Genomic DNA, 15,118 nt, shown 5'->3' on the forward strand with positions numbered 1-15,118 from the left:
TATTGTCCACAAGGCTTTCTGTGGCTGGGGCCCACAATACATCCAACACTTTCTTCCTAAATACCTTCCTTCAAGACCTTCGCTCGGCTACCTCCAACTCTCTAAGGTTCAGACGCTTCTCCAGGCAAAGAGGGAGGCGGTTAGATCGCTCTCCTCTGCAGGTGCCTCCCTCTGGAATGGCCTTCATGCCCCTCTCAAACTTGTGCTGGACCACCTGTAGTTCCAGAAGCAGCTTAAAACATTCCTCGGCTCCTCTGCTTTCTCTCTCTCCCTCCCTCCCCTTCTGACCTACCTGACCTACCGTCTGCCGCACCAACTGCTGCTAGGCCACCCTCAGAGTCTCACTGGGTACCAGGCTCTCTCTTGATCAGTCACCCCTGCACTGCCTCCGGGCTTCCATGCACTTAGGGGCTGTAACTAACCTCTACAGCCCCTGGTCTCCTTTCACCTACCTAGAGACACGCTGCCCCTCTCCTACACTTACGCTGAGCATCACTGCCCCGTTTCACCGTCCCTCTCCCTGGCACTTCTCCCCCTACTTTTCCCCTTGCAATTCTCGTTCTCGCACTTCTCCCCCCCTTTCCCCTTGCACTTCTCAAACTTGCACGATCTGACTGACACAAGGCCTAGTAGGATCGTTGGTCCTTTTCTCCCTCCGTCTTCCCCCCTGTGTCTTGTCACGCCTAGAAACACTTGTGTACATGCGCGTTATAAATGACTTAGCATATCAGTATACACAGGAGGGTGGAAACGTGTTCAGGGCCCCACCTTGCTGGGCGTTGTATGCAGTGGCGTTCCTGGTCATGCTGGAAGGGAGCCAACCTGCCAGGCTTGCCCTCTGGGTTTTCGTGACTTTGTGTTTTACATCTTCTCCATTCCAGATAACGTCATCTTCCCACTGTAGTTGTGTCACCATCAAGAAGTGCTCGTCTGCTAACAGTTTCCCCGATTCATCGGTCAACTCCTTGCCCTGTGGATAAAGAGAGGTAAAATGTCATCATTGCGCAGAATAAACTTCACACCTAGACATCAAAATGCCAAGACAACAATCTCAGACAACTAGCTTCACTCAAACAGGTCCGTCAACCGCCCCATTTATCCTCTTCTTAAAATGCTCAGTGAAGGGCGTGATGCAGTACAACATTAGGCAAAGGCCATTACACTATTCAACATTAGTCAAAACTCACTAGGCTGTACGACACTAGGCAAAAAGCACCACAGTACTCAACATTAGGTAAAGAGCACTACACTGTATGAAAATGGGCAAACACCACTACACTATTCAACATTAAGTAAAGATCCCTTGTTGGGAAGGAACTAGGGTCCCCCCACAGCCCCAAGCGCTTTAGAATTGGGAAATACCTCTTTTAGGCGCTACAATGAATTAGGGAAGGAGGGTCACTGGGAAGGTTCTCTTATGCAAATATAATCACATACACAGACATGGGCAGGCACTGAAAAGGGCAGTTATTGTTTAAATAAAAGGCGCAATTAACTATTAGCTGAATACATTTGTAATGACAGATCCTAAGCAAATGTAAAATCTTTGCTATAAAAGAAGTCTAGCACCATCCCATTAAGGATATGACCTGTACTAAAAATGGACTACAGGCATTGCCACGGTGTTCGTGCTAGCACTACATGCTCAGTGCACAAAATGCAGAAATATGAAAATAAGGTTTAAAAGGAGATTATAGGACCGGATGAAAACATGAATAGAATGAGTGAAATAGGGATAGAAAGAAAATTGTGTCTAAAAAATAAAGTGTTTAGGTTTTCCTGGGGCTAAGCCTCAAGGTTTGTAAACGTCTGCAGAGCTGCAGTGTGTTTGTATGTAAGGTAGCAAAATGTAGAGCAGCATGTTCTGCCAGAAACGGCTGACAATGAAGAAAGGAAGGATTTGGAGCATCCCTTTTATGAAAGGAGGACGGTTTGGTTTGGAGCTATGGCCCGTATCCAGTGACACAACTGCAGCAAGCCAGGAGTATATAAACTCCTGCTTGACATCACTATGTCAGGAGAAAGGAACGGATGAGGGACAGCAGAACACAGTTCAGGCAGCAGAGTTCTTTGCTACCATCCTTATTTTTTGTCAAGATTAAACTTGTTATCCTTCCAAGATAGACTCTTGGCCTTTCTTCCCTAGAGGGGTGCATTTATTCTGGTGTGAGCGTAATTAGGGACACCCTTATAATCAGGGCCACCCTTACACTCTACACTGTACAACACTAGGCAAAAAGCACTACACTATTCAACATTAGGTAAAGAGCAGTACACTATTGAACATTGGGTGAAGAGCACTACACTGTACGACAGACAAAAAGCACTACACTATATAACATTATATAAAGAGCCCTCCCCTGGTCAGCATTAGACAAAGACTATTTCACAGTACGACACTAGTCAAACACCATTACACTGTATGACAGCCAAAAAGCACTACACAACATTCGGTAAGGAGCACTACACTGTACGACAGACAAAAAGCACTACGCTATTCAACATAAGGTAAAGAGCACAACACTATACAACATTATGCAAAGACTATTCCACAGTATGACAGACAAAAAGCACAACATTAGGTAAGGAGCACTACACTATATGACATTAGGCAAAAAGCACTATGCTATTCAACATTAGGTAAAGAGCACTATACTGCACAACACTAGGCAAAAACCACTACACTATTCAGTGTTAAGTAAAGAGCACTACACTGGCCGACATGAGACAAAAAGCCCTTTACTATACAACATTAGGTAAAGGGCAGTACACTGTACGACACTAGGCAAAAAGCACTACACTATTCAACATTAGGAAAAGAACATTACACTATACAACAGGGAAAGTACACTACACTATACAACTTTAGGTAAAGAGGTCTACACTGTATGAAACTATTATGTATTCGAATTAGAAGTTTAAGAATTCTTGGCTAGGTCGGTCAGGTCTAACATGGCGACATTTTAGTTTCACTTCAATTATATAATATATTGTCAAAATAGACAAATGTTTGCTTTCCAAGGTTTTTCTGTAAAGTCGCGTCTCAAACAGTAAGTGGTAAAGCCAAGACAAAAACCACTCAAAAAGTATTCAAGAAAAGGAAAAAAGACAGAGAATGAGACTGCACCCAGTTTTAAGAAAATAATATTTATTTGTTGAGGTGCCCTTTGTGATGACACGTGTTTCGGTCCCTTAACAGACCTTTCTCAAATCAGGGCTGGTTATAGTGAATATACAGTAATTAAGTGCCAAAAATAACAAAAAGACAATGGGCCTCATTCCGACCCTGGCGTTAACCAAGGTGCTATTAGCACCTTGGTTGACGCCGTTATTTTTCCGACTCCGGCATGGTGAATGGCGGAATTACCGCCCCATTCCAAGGTTGGCGGGGTCGGTAATTCCCCATTCACCATGGGCCCTTCCCCATTCCCATTTTTGCCCCATAGGACTCAATGGGAATGGGGAAGGCGCTAATTACGGCACCGTAAATTACGGTGCCGTAATTAGCTCCTAGGTCCCTTTGCGGGTTGGTTTTTTAACGCCTGCAAAAAGCAGGCGTTAAGTACCAACCGTAAAGGGAACTCTGAATAGGGCGGTAAGGGTTTAACGGCACCGGTCTCGTTACTGGTGACCGTTAACCCTTACTGCCCTACTCGGAATGAGCCCCATTATGTTAGATCACATATTGTACATTAGCAAAAGAATGAACATAGAACAAAGAAACAAGTCACATATCCAATTCATATGGATGATAAATCAAAAAGTGAAACAATAATGTAAATTAAGATGACAGACAAAAATAGGTGGGGGATTGGGAGGGACAGGAAGGGTCAAGAGAAGGGCATAGAAGGCTCAGTTAGTTAATGCTTTATCTGTAATCTCATAATACTTTCTTACAGTGTATGGTAAGTAATAGTTGTATTACCTCTTATTCTTTGAACTGCCCCTATTATTTTAGCTTTTGCAGAGAATATCCGCTTCCATTAACCTCTTAAGTGCCATTGAGGTTCCCCCCAAGTGCCAATGGGTTTTTTTTAAAATCGCGGTATTCACCGCCCAAACCCGCCAGCATTTCCCCCCTCATTAACCCCTTAAGTGCCACCGACGAGCCGGCTCGTCGGTGGCAACCTGGAGCGGTTTTTACCGACGAGCCGGCTCGTCGCTGGCATTTAAAGGGTTAACGGGTTAGATCCCTTTAAAAAAAAAAAATCTTTAAAAAAAAAATGACAAATTATAAGTAACTAAAGCATTCTGCAGATGCCGCTCGGCATTGAGAGTCTAATGTAATAGGCAAGTTCCACCCAAGGTAATGCGCATCTTAATCCAGTTTCCTAGTTCCCAGTTAGTATACATAATTAGGTTTCCATAAAGATTAGTAGATGTTGCCAGTGGCTTTTTAAGAATCCTGTATTTCCAAATTAATAGTTGTGCGATCACAATATTATTTAAGTTATATAGATTAAATCTTAGTATTCCACAAGACTTGAGCCAGCGTGCAATTTAAAGATGCAGCACACTTGGTGCTCGCGGTCTTTCATTACATTTAAATTGTAAAGAGAGAAAGAGAAAAACTGCCTCACTTCTGAGACGGTCTCTCACCTGAAACTGCATAAATCGCTTATAATCGCGTGCCGAGTGTCCGAAGGGGGCGTCCAAAGGCGTCCCCTTCATTGTTAAAGAGTGAGTCGCCATGACGACGTAGTCCGTTCTCTAATTTTGAGGCCATTGTTGTTACAGTGTCGAAAGCGGCGGCCATTACTAAATGGAAGAAGTTATATGCTTCATGTTTACTCGACCTAGTCCATTTAAAGAACTAGGTCGTTTAGGTGCTTGTTAGAAAGTACTAATTGTTTAGATTCAAATCATCTCAAATTCCACCAATCATTTATTTGTTTATAAAAACGATATGCGTATTATAGTAAGTCAAATTTAATTCCTTGTTTAAATACAATCTGTGGTAGATGCTTGGGTGATGACTGCCTACTGCAAGAAAAAGTGAATTATTATCTCAAAAATATACACAGCATTTGGGGCTGATGCTGCGTATTTTCATCATCTGGTAGGATTCATTGCCTATTACTGCACCAGACCATTAGTCTTGAGCATATTATTATGTGCCAAAATGTTTATAGGGGTTGTCTCCTATATCTTAATCAATTATCAAACGGTTGTAAGCATAATCACAGTCTGGAGCATGATTGGATGCAAAAATGCCCTTTGATATAGTTAGTTGCCATTAGTGCTACCAGGCCAATAGTCTCGAGCATATTCTTTGGTGACATAAGTGTATACAGATGTTATATCCTAAATCTTAAACAATTATCAAAAAAGATTGCAAACATGATGACGTAATGTAAGGGTGATACATTAGTATGGTACCAATTCCTCAATCTTAGCCAATCTAGGAGTAATTACATATTTGGTGATATTTTGAGTAATCAGAATGATTAAATCTGGTCCCTTTTAGAGGAGAGACCATTTCATTGTCTGTGTTTAGGCCGAGAACTGTGGAATTAAGTTTGCATATTGTTCTCGCTTCCGCTTGTCTCAACTTTTTCTCCTTATTGCCACCTCTTTTTCCCCAAGGAGACTTTCTGGAGACCAATAAACTTGATGTTTGCCTTGTTGTCCATTTGGTGTCGCTCTTGCCAATGGGTGGCTTATGGTAACCTTGGGTCTTTGCTCCCAATTTTGGTCACGTGTTCTCTAATCCGAAACCTTAGTTCCCTGATAGTGCTGCCGATGTAGACCCGGTTACATACACATATGATATATGATATGATAAGGCACTTGTAACGCGCCTATACACAAGTGTTTCAAGGCGCGACGAGGCAGGGGGGGGGGGGACAAGGGGAGACAGACAACGATCTTACTAGGCCAGGTGTCATTCAGATTGCGCAAGTGCAAGGGTAGAGGGGGAGGGAAAAGTGCATGAGGGAAAGGGAGAGGGGAAAGTGCAGTACAGGGTTATTAGCATACAGCATACAGGATAATTAACAAGGGCCAGCTGGTGGCAAGTGCGAGGTAAGTGCAGACAAGTGCTGGGAAGGGGGGCTGTATGGATACAAACACAGTCCGTAGTGCAGGGGTTGCCGTGGAGGCAGTGCAGGGGAGAGTGGCTGGGCAGAGAACGGTGAATGGCCCAGTTGCAGATTCAGTGCAGTTTCAGTAGTATTAGCAGGGGAGAGGGGGAGAGAAAGCGGAGGCAAAGAGGAAGGTTTTGAGGTGCTTCCGGAACCGGAGGTGGTTCTCCTCAAGTTTCAGGGAGGCAGGAAGGCTGTTCCAGAGGGAGGCCCCTGCAGTGGAAAGAGATCTGCCCCCAACTTGTTGTTTGGAGAAGCGGCTGACCCTGAGGGAGTTGGAGGCGGATGAGCAAAGAGCTCGAGAAGGAAGATATTTAGGAAGAGAGAGTTGAAGGTATTTTGGCCCAAGGCCCCAGACGGCCTTGTGGACAATGCAGAGGGTTTTGAAGTTGATCCTCGCAGTCACTGGTAGCCAGTGTAGTGATTTCAGTCCTGGAGAGATATGGTCCCTGGGCTTGAGGCCAAGGACAAGTCTTGCAGTCCTGTTCTGGATGAGTTGCAAAGGGCGGAGAGTAGAGGCGGGTGATTTAGATAGAGGCTGTTACAGTAGTCCAGCTTAGAGAGAACCAGAGCTCTAGAGACAGTGAGCTTCTGGGGGAAGGAGAGGAAACGAAGGATACCTCTGAGGAGGTGTAGCTGGTAGTGTGACTTCTTAGATACGTCGGATATGTGAGGAGAGAAGGAGAGTGTGGAGTCGAAGATGACCCCAAGGTTTTTTGCCTTGCAGGAAGAGGGCCAAGAGAGGCCGGCCAGAGAACAGCAGGGAATGAGGGAGTGGGAGTGCCGATGAGTAGAATCTCAGTCTTACTGGCATTAAGGCAGAGGTCGTTGGCGGCACACCATTCCTGGATAGCAGAAAGACAGTCAGAGAGGAGGGAAGGAGAAGAGGAGGCCGAGGGTAGCCTGAAAATGAGCTGGGTATCATCCGCATAGCACTGAAAGTAGGGGCAGAGAGCGGCGATGTGGTGGGCGAGAAGTGCCAGATACTGGTTGAACAGCCAGGGAGAGAGGTTAGATCCCTGGGGGACACCACAGGTAGAGAAGAAGATGTCAGAGAGGAAAGACCCCAGTTGGACCTGGGAGGGTCGATTTGAGAGGAAAGAGGTCAGCCACGCCAGAGCCTGACCAGTGATACCGAGGTTATCACGGAGACGGTTGAGCAGGATGGTATGGTTGACAGTATCAAAGGCAGAAGAGAGATCAAGCAAAATGAGAACACATGGAATGTTAGAGTCAAGGTTCGAGAGCAGGTCCTCACGGATGTTCAGCAAAGCAGTTTCCGTGCTTCTGGCAGCTCTGAAGCCAGACTGATGGTCATGAAGACTACCAACACATTCAGCATGGAGATTAAGCTGGGAGATGGCCAGTTTCTCCGGGAGCTTGCCCAGGAAGGGAGTGATAGAGATTGGGCGATAGTTAGCTGGGCAGGAAGGGTCGGAAGAGGGTTTCTTAAGAAGGGGGTGCACAAGGGAGTACTTGAGAGGGGATGGGAAGACTCCAGAGGCGAAGGAGTGATTGCAGAAGTCAGCAAGGGCAGGAGCCAAGGAGTCAATGTGGTCCTTGATAGTTTTGGAGGAACAGGGGTGGACCTGTCTTGACGAGACTTTCATAGATCGGACTCGTCAGCAGAAAAAAGGGGAAAGGAAGAGAAGGAGAGAGGAGGGGTGGCTGCAGAAGAGCCAGGGGAAGGGCAGGGAATAGAGGGGGGGGGGGTTATAGGAGGAGAGTGAGGACAGGATGTCCTGAGTTTTTGAAATGAATTGAGAGGCCAGTGCCGTGCTGAGGGCCTGGGAGGGGACAGGAAAGGTAGAGACTGCAGCAGGGTTGGCCAGCTCCTTGCAGATTTTAAAGAGTTCGGCCGAATTGTTAGATGCCGCAGAGATGCGGGCTTGGATAAGGGCTCTCTTCTTGGTGAGAACGGAGAGCCGGTACTGCCTTTGGAGCAGGCGACAGGCCAGTTTGTCAGAGGATAAACATGAAGCACGCCATTTCCTCTCTGCCACCCTGCACTTGCGTTTAAGGGTGACGAGATCCGAGTCATACCAGGAGTTACATTTGGCTTTGGGCTTCAGGCGGATTCTCATGACAGGGGCAAGGATATCAAGAGTATCAGATTTAGCAGAGCGGAGAGTGGAGAGGGCTGCGTCAGGGTGGGAGTCAGCCGAAGGGGGCGGAGGGGGCAAGAAGGTGGCAGCGAAAGCCTCAACTGACACGTGCTTCATGGGTCGGATGACCGAGAAGGAAGGTGGCAGTGATGGGGGTGGCTTTGCCTGTGGGGTAGGGAGGGTGAGGTGGGAGGAGAGGAGAAAGTGATCACTCCAGGAGAGAGGAGTGGAGAGAGGGACAGAGAGGGGAAGGTCAGAGGAGATCAGGGTATCAAGAGTGTGCCCTGCAGAATGAGTCGGCCCAGACGGGAGAATAGAGCGTGAGAGAGAGTCGCAGAGGTTGCGAAAGAGTCCATAGGGGGGACAGGAGGCATCCAGGTGGATGTTGAAGTCTCCAAGAAAGAGGAGTTGAGTGGTTGAGGACAGGAGTGAGGAGGAGAGGTCTGCCCACTCGGAGAGGAAGGAGGAAATTTGACCAGGTGGCCGATAGATAGTAGCCACGGTAAGGGAATGGCTAGGAGAGAGAGAGAGAGAGAGAGAGAGTCGGCAGACAAGACATTCAAAAGAGGAGTAGGTCTGAGTGGGAGTAACACTGGCAGGAATCCACTCAGGGAAGATAAGGGCCACACGTCCCCCCGCACGGTTGGGCCTGGGCACAGAGAGGATCTTGTAACCGTCGGGTAGGAGTGTGTCAAAGCTGGTGACAGAGCTGGCCGTGAACCATGTCTCAGTGAGACCGAGTACGTCAAGGTCAAGTTCCTCAAGAAGGAGGCAGATATCAGAGGAATGTTTGACGGCAGAGCGAGAGTTAAGAGTGGCAATGTGGAGAAGTTTGCCATCTTTGAAGGACTTCCGGGGAGGGGTACAGATCAGAGGTATGCCCTGCGGAGGTGAAGAAGGAGCACGAGAGGGGGTGGGGAGGGAGGGAAGAGGCAAGTTAGTCAAGGACAGTGGAGGGGGCACAGCAGGAGAGGAAAGGAAGTTGATGAGGCGTGGGAAGTGTCTATCGAAGAGGTGAAGGTTGGCCCGAGGGCCTTGGACTAAGACGGTCCCATTAGCATAGACATTAATGATGGCCTTAGAGGAGTGGAAGGAAGCCAAGAGGACATCCCAACGGGTGCCACCATTAATGGGAGAAGAGGAGAAAGGAGAGAGCACAGAGACCATATGAAGGGTCCATAGGTCAGGAGAAGGCACGAAAAAGAGGATGTCAGTGAGAGTTTCCTTGGAGGAGGCACTAGTGTAGGTGTCAGCGATAGGGAGGCCTGGGTTGGAGACCAGGATGTCCTTTTTAAACTTTTTCCTACCAGATTTAGTGAGGAGAGCAGGATAGTCAATGGAGAAGCAGTTAGAAAAGATCGGTGAGATAGAGAGCACCATAGAATAGGAGGGAGTGGGTGGGGGAAGACAGGACAAGCGCAAGCGGACAGGAAGAGAGCGGCAGGCGTTAGTTTACCACGAATTCAGAACATAGTAAGCGTATCAGGTACACAGTGGAGAGGCCACCTAAGTTTGTAAATCCTGCGGGGGGAGAAAAAACCCTAGTTTACCACAAATTCGGAACACGTATTTTGATCTACAGTTAATGGGTTACCAGATCTTCAACGTTCTGTTATTAGTGCCGGTGAACGAGTCCGTTTTTTTGTGCGCATATTTGCACATTGTGCATGATTCACACTTCCTGAATCCATTAGTTTGTGCTTGTAACCAGGTCAAAGGTTCCTCCCTGTGTAGATCTGGAAGGTTCGAGGGACTCAGTTTATTTTTGAGAGTCTGAGCCCGTTCCCACGAACAAGACGGACATGAGCTAGCGTAATACACTAACATTGTAACAGTTCACCTCCTGCAGTGTATCATCGCTCCCAGCATGACCCGGCCAGCGGGCCTGGGCAATGAAAAATAACAGTAAAATGGTCATCAAATGACATAAAGTCTCTACATATTAATGCCAAGACCACTTGCAAAGTATGCTTTTCTCCACAAAATCTCTTATATTACAAAAGCCTGTAAAATGTATAAACATAAGAAAGCATGCTTCCATGATATAAGCAATGGCGAGCCCACACCATTGCAGTTGGGTGCTAATAATAAAGGAGCGTTCCAGGGGTCTATTTGTTATATGTATCACTGGAAAACTTACACTCCATGGTTCTGCGCCATAACCGAACTAATGCTGCTAGAGTACACGAGAAGACGAATGTAACCATACAGAGGGCTCATGTGAAGGATGCGCGAGAATGCACTTGTCATGCGTGTATGTCTAAGCCCCTTATGTGCCACCACCGTCACGTACGGTGGCGGGTCATTTTCTATGTACTCCACCAACCAGACTACTACCTCACTTACTGCAAATGTATATGCATATAACTAAATACTGTAGTTGTTAGAACATAGTGTACGAATACGGTGCTCAGACTGGATATAATCGAGACACATCCAGCAAAGTTGAAATGCATGTTTTAAAGTGATGTGAATAAGTATTATAGAGTGCTCAAATGTTTGTGATGTTTTTACCTAAAGTCGGCAACACACGAGGGAGATACCTTTGTGAATACGTGCAAGGCCATTCCCCCTCCCACCCTGCGAAGGCTGCCAAAACATGAGAGCAGAGGCCCGCGCCGCGCTGCTCCACCTCCCCCAACCAGACTGGAGCCGCTTCAAAGATGTGTAGCCCCCTCTGCAGCACCCAAGGCCACGGGCCACCACCTGCATTATTTACAGCACAGCAGTAAACCCCTGCCTGAACCCACGCTTCCAAAGGCGCCCCCTCGTAAACCCCACAACCCACCAAATCATCTTAGACTTATGGCCCTGTGCAATCAGGACACCCAACACTGTGGCAACACACAGTGGCACATTTATAACCACATCTAACACGACAGGGAGGCATGTACCATCCGTCCCATGCCCTGAAGCTTAGCCCCACAACCTATGGCCCCGGTCAACAGGACACTAGTAACCTTGCCCTGACGAATGACCATCAGACCCCTCACAAGGTGCATTCCTCCTGTGTTGCATTAACCTGTAGAATAACCTATTGGAAGATTTACTAAAGAAGATAATATTGCAATGACTGAATGACTGCGGTGTGCATGGCCTAGGGCAAATAAGTCAGGAAAAGACAGTCATCTCTGACACTGGCCGCGATGGCACAACAACACCGCCCGGATGAACTCAACCAACCTGCCAGGCCCAGCCCAACCCACGAGGCTGACCAGTTACGTCTTCCAGCCAAAGCCAACCGCATCGCAGCAGCACCTATAGTTAGTCATCGCCACCCAATCCCATCGAACTTGTGCCCCCTATAGTATGTAGGTTCTTATGACGTTTTTTGTAAATATATACGCCTGTCTTTGCTATTGTCAGACAGAGCGCTCTCGGAGTTTGCAGAGTTCCTTGCATGCCCTATTCTGATTGATAAACTCCCATTTAAGCTCACCCGCACTCTGTCCTGGCTTTATTCCCGATTTGGGAGAGTCCTTCATTGTCTCTCATTGCGGGGAGGATCGTGCTGGTTGGGGACGCTTGCTTTCAGTGGTGACCCCGAAAGCGTGATTATTACTATTACTATTATTCTTTCCCGACCTAACATTACCGTCCCCTTTTGGCACGAGAATCTCCGGTCGAAAAGGGATACGCACGGTGAGCCGGCTCCGGGAGGCTGCCCGCCAACGGCGACCGGTACACTAAGAAGTGCGCACTCAATAGAGAGAGGGTACGGGATCCCGGTTGAAAAATCCCCTTCGAGTACCGCTCGCCGGAGCCGGGGCTGAATGTTAGACTTGTGGTGGAAGATATGGCGACGGGATTGCCGTGTTCCCCAAAGACGCCGCTAGCAACACTGAATAGAGTGGATGAGCAATTGAGGAAGATAGTCCAGAAGCATTGGGAACCGATTGGTATAACAACGCTGGGAGATGTGTGACAGGATGGGAAGGCGGTGGAGTTTGACACGCTGGCAGAAGACACCGGACTACAGCAGGGACAGTACACCACTTCTGGTCAGAAATAGTATTGGAGAGTCAGCCCAACACGGCCATAGAAACATTTTATGATGCGTCAGATGGAGGCCAGACGGAGGCCATGAGGTCTCCCGAATCTACGAACTGCTGATGTCAAGGGTGGGAAAGGAGGTGACTCAGCTGAGACGGGATTGGGAAGAGGGTTCTGGGAAATCTATGAGTGATGGGTGGTGGGTGAGGGTACAAGGATACCACAAAAAAGTGTCCAGAAACGCGAGGTTGCTACAAATTCAGTTATACGTTACCCATAGAGCGTTCATGACCCCTCAGAAGATTGCAAGGTTTAAGAATGCAGGAACACAAACATGTCCCAAATGTGGGGAGGAGAATGCAGGACTGGTGCATATGTTCTAGGCATGCCCGGAAATAAGGAGATTCTGGAGGGAGATGGCCCATCGTTCGACCGAAAAGGAGATTAGGCTGGAGGTGGAATCTTTGTGGGCATGCATGGTGGGGGGGATCCCCATGTCGCGTAAGTCGAAACATGTGAGTAAACTCGAAGTCCTGGTTTATATACTTGCGAAGCGCAGAATTGCCATGAGCTGGAAAGCAAGTAATAGACCAAATGTAGAAGTCTGGTGGCACGACCTTCAGAAAGAGGTGGATGCTTGAAACGGTGGTGTGGAGTGAAGCAGTTAATAGAGGGGGAGATGAAGAAGCAGAGACATTGATAGCGTAGAGGCACTTAGTAGCTACACTGTCCAGGCCTGCCCAGACTGGCCCAGAAGACGAAGGCTCCTCAGAGGAAGCGGAGGAAGGCGTGTCCTCAGATAGAGTGGTGGAAGGCGGTGATGTGGGGTAAGCTCGAGATAGGGGAGGGGATTAATAGGGAGGCGGTGGACACATCAAGAAACTGCATGAGGTTTGAAATGTATAATTATTGTTCACCGTCTGGTTTTTTTTTGGTCGTTTGTTGAAATCAATAACTGTTATTAAAAAAATTAAAAAATAAAGTAGTATGTCCTAAACGGAAATCCGACCATGAAGAAAGGAAGACTGCAACACCTCTTACAGGGAAGAAGGACGGTTTTGGATGGACCCATACCCATATCCAGTGACCAAGTTAAGAGTATATACGCTCCTGAACCTAGCACCAATATGGAGGAGCTCCGAACGGAAGACGGACAGAAGATGCCGTTCAGGGAGCACAGTTCTTTGCCCCATCCTCAAGACTCTTGGCCTTGCTTCCCTAAAGGGTTGCATTCATTCTGGTGTGAGCGTGATTAGGGGTACCTGTATAATTAAGGGGTACTCCTGTAAATTGGACTACTCTTACACCTCCCTGGGCTGTGAAACAGGCGCAGCGTCTAGAAAGATATTGTCAGGCTCTGCCTCATGAGCAGGAGTAGCGGGCCAAGTCCCATGGTCATCAGTATTGATCCATGTGTCTGGGTCTTGGGAGGCAGGATCTTGGCATACATCATCCTGGTCTGGAACATATAATAAGTCTTCATCCTGATCATCCTAAAAACTATCCCCCGCGGGGTCAGCCATCTTAAGAACAGGAAAGGTAGAGTGGAAAACAGGGGACCAAAGTCTTGGAGACATGTAGGGCCTAGGGTCATCCGCAAAGGAGTGAGTCCTCTTACGAGTGCACTTAGCAAACCTTCCCAAGAAATCAATGAACTCAGACCTTGTCCATACATTCCTTTAACCTTGCCCTAGTATAGATATATGTAGTTGGAGCTTCAGGGAGTGGTAAAGTTAACTCTTCTTGAACAGGACCCTTTTGACCTTGTAAGGACTGTGACAGCGGAGAAGAGGCCTGGGTATAACCCTGAGGTAAACCAGGGGGTTTCTAGGGACCAGAACTATGTGAATCTGGCTGAGGAAGTGCCTTGGGCAACTTTTCCCTTAATTTAGGGTGCGTTTTACCTAGGGATGCGTGTTTCAACTTGTCTTTTGACAAGTCTGGTACAGGCGTCAAAACTTTAAGGGGAGCGCACTGAAAGATCGAAACCAGAAGGATCAACATGCTCCATTGAAAGTTTCGACTGCCCTGCGGGTTCCGGTAGCTTCTTTGTCAGTACCGTCGAGGGATGCTGAGGGGTTGTTTGCTTACCCTTTGTGGTGTGAGCATGTGTGCCCATCAGCAGTGGGTGGTTTCCATGTAGCAGTATGTTTGGCATGCCTAGTGGGGCTGGTGATGGGCACACGGGAGTCGGCAGACTCCACAACAATTTCTTCAGCCTCCGAACTGGAGCCATGACTGCTGGAGGGGTCCTCGTCCGATGTGACAATGGGATTCATCCTGCATGGCATAGGCCTCCCACTGCTTCATGCACCTTTCTTTAAGTGCCTTAGGCTTAAAGAGTCGACAAGCTTTGCAGCGCCACTCCTCATGGTCATGAGGTAAACAGTTATTACACTCCCTAGGAGTGCCCCTCCAAGGAAACTTCCTATTACAGTAAGGGCAAAATTTAAATGGAGTTCTCTCCATTATTAAGTAGAAAGATAGCAGCCAGACAAGGGAAAGAAGAGGGAAAAGCAAGAAAAGGCATTCTCTAAAGAGTAATGTCGAGGAGAAAGGCCCCCACTCGCCTTACTGTGATAGGCCGAAGACTGATGGAGAAGGCTGCCGCATGCCATCAAGAATTCAGCTGGGGATTTGTAAGACAGGAATCATCGAAGACGAAATAATATAGAGCACTAAATCTCATTAACACAAGGTCTGCATTAAAACTACCGACCAGTATGGCGGGAAAACAATCTGGGGGCACCTCGATGCGTGAGGGATCATGGGTACACTACATGTTACGTTAGGGATAGTATTACAGTCACGCCAATGTCGACATTCCCTTTCGATCTGCGAGGAAAAGATGTAATACTTTGCGATTACCACTAGATGTCAGACTATATGCACAGCATGGGATTCTAAGATTCACAAACATCAGAAACTATGTTTCCC

General features: G+C 47.5%; 1 protein-coding gene across 5 annotated transcripts in view; it reads right to left on the bottom strand.

Moving 5' to 3' along the window:
- Nucleotides 1-15,118, bottom strand: part of TAF1 (TATA-box binding protein associated factor 1) — a 1,380,965-nt gene that overhangs the window by 1,133,781 nt on the left and 232,066 nt on the right. For all 5 annotated transcript variants that reach the window (XM_069612352.1, XM_069612355.1, XM_069612353.1 and 2 more), the window contains exon 8: nucleotides 769-970. In XM_069612352.1, coding sequence (XP_069468453.1) covers nucleotides 769-970 — 202 coding nt within the window. The remainder of the gene's footprint in view (nucleotides 1-768; nucleotides 971-15,118) is intronic.

The sequence above is a fragment of the Ambystoma mexicanum genome, chromosome 5p (assembly GCF_040938575.1).
Source record: "Ambystoma mexicanum isolate Mex_15411 chromosome 5p, UKY_AmexF1_1, whole genome shotgun sequence".
NCBI classification, from domain to species: domain Eukaryota; kingdom Metazoa; phylum Chordata; class Amphibia; order Caudata; family Ambystomatidae; genus Ambystoma; species Ambystoma mexicanum.